Genomic DNA, 3559 nt, shown 5'->3' on the forward strand with positions numbered 1-3559 from the left:
CAGTAAGTCTAAGCGCTGTGCAAATGGAATAAACTCCTGCTTTAGGCGATGTACTTCTTGCTGAAGTAGACAATTGCGACCTACTTCCAACTTAGCCACTTCTTTGGCATGCTTTACACGCTTCTTTTCAAACTTCAATTGTTTCCTTAACAGCTTGATTTCAGCAGTTTCATCTTTCAAACTTTTACCAGATGCAGGATGAGATGACTCAAACAATTTACCAGATGAAACAAGTTCCTGAATCTCTCTTTGCACTTCCTCCAACCTTTTTCTATTGCCCTCCAGTTCATGAAACAAATGATCTACATGATTTTTTTCCTCCATGGCTTTCCTCTTGTATCTTTTTGCAGCCTTCATCTGGTTTTTTGCTTTCTCAATCTCAGATATTGCCTGCTTCTTTTCTCTAACATTTTTCTGCTGCCATTCCCCAAGCTTGTTACATGCCTCTAGTGCACCAGCTTCACTCTTCCAAGTCAAGGACCCTACTTTACCAGCAAGTTCTGCAAGTCCACCAGGTGGGTTTCCAACGGGAATGTCAACAAACTTTCTGTTAGATACAAGATTAGATATCTGCTTCTCCAATTCTTCAAGCCTATGTTTATTTTTGTCCAACTGCCAAGCCAAAGCATCAGCACGACTTCTCTCATCCATAGCTTTCTTCCAATTTTCCTCCGCAAGCTTACCTTGTTCTGCAGCTTTGGCCTTCTCCATGTCTGCACGCATTCTCTCCTTAGTTGTGTTTTCTTTTTCAGCTTTGAGCTTCTTGTTTTCCTGTTCATGCTTTGCTGTCTCCAACGCCAACTTTGATTTTGCTTCATCCACTTCACATTTTAAGCTCTCCAACTGATGTCGAAGTTCCTCAACCTTTACCCTTTCAATATCAGCAATCCTCTTTTCTTCGCTGGCCTTCTTTTTTTCTGCATTTAATTTTTCTGCTGCATCTCTGGCTTTTTTCCTCTCCTTCTCAACTTTCTCTTTTTCTGTATCTACTCTCTTTCTCTCCTTCTGTAAAAGCTCCTTATGCTTATTTATCTCTGTTTCAGCTTCCGAAACACGTTGTTGCAAATTTGCAACCTCCTCATCCACTCCTTTAGCTGCCAAACCTCCATTCTCCTGCAACAAAAGAATCTGAGACTTCAGAGTAGAAATCTCATGCTCTAAAGTAACTCGTGTAGCAGATTCTAACACTTTATCTTGCTTTTCACTCTCTGCCCGTGCCCGCTCATCCTCAAATGCTGAAATGGAAAAATACTCAAACATAAGCAGACACAAAAAAACAACAAACTGATTCCCACACCAAAAATACACTATCACAAAACTCAAAAAAAATCTTGCACTATGACATTAAAACACGAGTTACTCTCCCAAAATTAAAATCCGATGATATTCAATTAGCATGATTTGTATGAAAATTTCTTAAAGTACTTCATTAGATGCATAAATGAGCTGAAGTCAGGCCTAAATTTAGTTTGTTCAATTTTTAATTGAATTTTATGAAATTATATTTTAATTTGGCTTATTATAATCCAACCTTAGCCCATTGAGCTTTTATCAAGCGAAGGTCAAGTTTTTGCTTGATCAATTCACCTATAAGTCTATAACTTCAAGTTTTATGCTTATTTAACTAATACTGAATCCAGTTCAACCTTAATTTGATTACTTGACGAAGCCATCTCACACAGCCTGATGATCAAGCCGAACTCAGATATAGCACTTTGGTTCGTCTTTCAACCCTAAATGCAAATAAATACAATTATTGTACCTTAACTAACCCTATGCATCATGATCAAAAATTACAATACCCAAAAAAAAAAAAGCAACCGCAATTTTCTTGAACTTGCACCAGAAAAACAAATCAAAGTAATTTATATAAAAAGAATTATCAACAATTATGAAAACATTGTACCTTTCTTGAGAGCTTGATATTCAGATTTTAGCTTGTCATTTTCCTGCTCAAGAAGTTTGATTCCTTTCCGAAGAGCATTTCGTCCATCTTCAACCTTGGAATGCTTCTCTTTTAATTTCGTATACTTCTCTTTCCACTATCATCATATTCAGAAAAAAATATCACATCAATGATAGAATATTCAAGAAAATTATGCAATAATATTTTTGAAAAATCAGTGAAATGAGGAGAGCTTTACCTGTTGACAGCAGGAGTTGCAAGACTCATCCTTTACCGTAACATCTTCCTCCATTACTAACACCATTACAAAGTGTTAATCAAAGTTAAGATCATCAAAAGCACATCATTCCAAGGAAAAAAATTATGATTCCATATTTGCGGCTGAAGAGCTCACAAAGATGGAGCTTCTTCAGCGATGGTGGAAAGGAAGAGGGCGGCGGAAGCGGAGTAGCGGGAAGTGGGAAGTAGGAGAGGGCTCCTGGACGACGGCGTTTGGGGTTTCTTTAATTCTTACCTTTGAGTAGGGAAGAAATCGCTTACTAATAGAACCAATTGCATACTCTCAGTTCGGTTTATTGTGATATTTGTGGCTTATTTGTTGTGGTTTATTCCTTTCCGGGTGCTTAGTCGGTTTATCCGGTAAGTGGAGGAGTAAAGGACGACTCTGCAATTCTTGCGAAGAACCGGACAAACGAATCAAACCGACTCAAAGTGAAGATAATTAATAGTAGCGTTAAATTTTCAAGGGATAATTTCAGAAACCTGCCCCGAGATTTCTAATAATATCATTCAGCTCCCATAAGATTTTTAAAATCTTACTTACCTCCCTTAAATTGACATTTTTGTAACATTTTAACCCCTTTAGATGAAATATAAGAAAGATAAAACTTTTGTTTCAATACTACTCTTATATTATCCTACTTATGAAATTTATAACGATAATAAAAAAAATAAAATAAGGTTAAATTTTTATAAGGTGTAAATTTCTTGACGTAAAGTATTTATTTTAGTTTTATTATAACAAAAGCAAAATTTACACCTTAACAAATTCACGCGTATGAAGAGACTATTTCAGTTTTCAATAAAACTTAAACTACGCCATGAATTAAAACATATTTTCCCAAAAATATATTTTGACTTCTTTAATTGTAACTGTGCATGAAATTTTTTAAGGTGTTAATTACTCTCTAAAATCCTCCTAAGTGGTTGATCTTGATTATATTTAATTTATTCATGTCATTTACTATTTCACCTTGACTCCAATGTAAAGAAATATGGATCATTATTAGCTAATAATTTGTTCTTTTAATTTACATTTTTTGCTTTTAAAATTTTATTTTGTTTCGTATTTTTGGTTAAATAGTTATTAAGAGCAAGGGTAATGTTGTCAATTTGTGACCTTTGATAGGAATATTTAGTCTAGTCAAGTTAACAATGGAGGTAAGTGAAATTTTAAAAAATTAAGGGGAGCTGAGTGATATTATGACAAACCTCAGGGAAATTTTCTGAAATTATCCCAATTTTCCACGCTCAAGTTGGGAGCGGTTGAAATGAGTCGGACCTAAATTTTCTGGTTTGGTTATGCGTTTGAGAAGATAGAACCGACATAAACTATAAATTGTAGCTGGAATAGGTAATTTGGTATTTACATAA

At 35.0% G+C, this 3559-nt stretch overlaps 1 protein-coding gene across 1 annotated transcript; it reads right to left on the reverse strand.

The window, feature by feature from the left end:
* Window positions 1–6: 6 nt before the first annotated feature.
* Window positions 7–2405, reverse strand: LOC113782260 (caldesmon-like; the record flags this gene model as incomplete). The annotated part of the gene is made up of 3 exons (XM_027328159.1): window positions 2145–2405; window positions 1907–2042; window positions 7–1235 (listed from the first exon to the last, which is right to left on the reverse strand). Coding segments are annotated over exons 1-3 (1431 nt in total), but the record flags the coding sequence as incomplete, so codon positions are not given.
* Window positions 2406–3559: the final 1154 nt, after the last annotated feature.

This window comes from Coffea eugenioides, chromosome 9 (genome assembly GCF_003713205.1).
Source record: "Coffea eugenioides isolate CCC68of chromosome 9, Ceug_1.0, whole genome shotgun sequence".
NCBI classification, from domain to species: domain Eukaryota; kingdom Viridiplantae; phylum Streptophyta; class Magnoliopsida; order Gentianales; family Rubiaceae; genus Coffea; species Coffea eugenioides.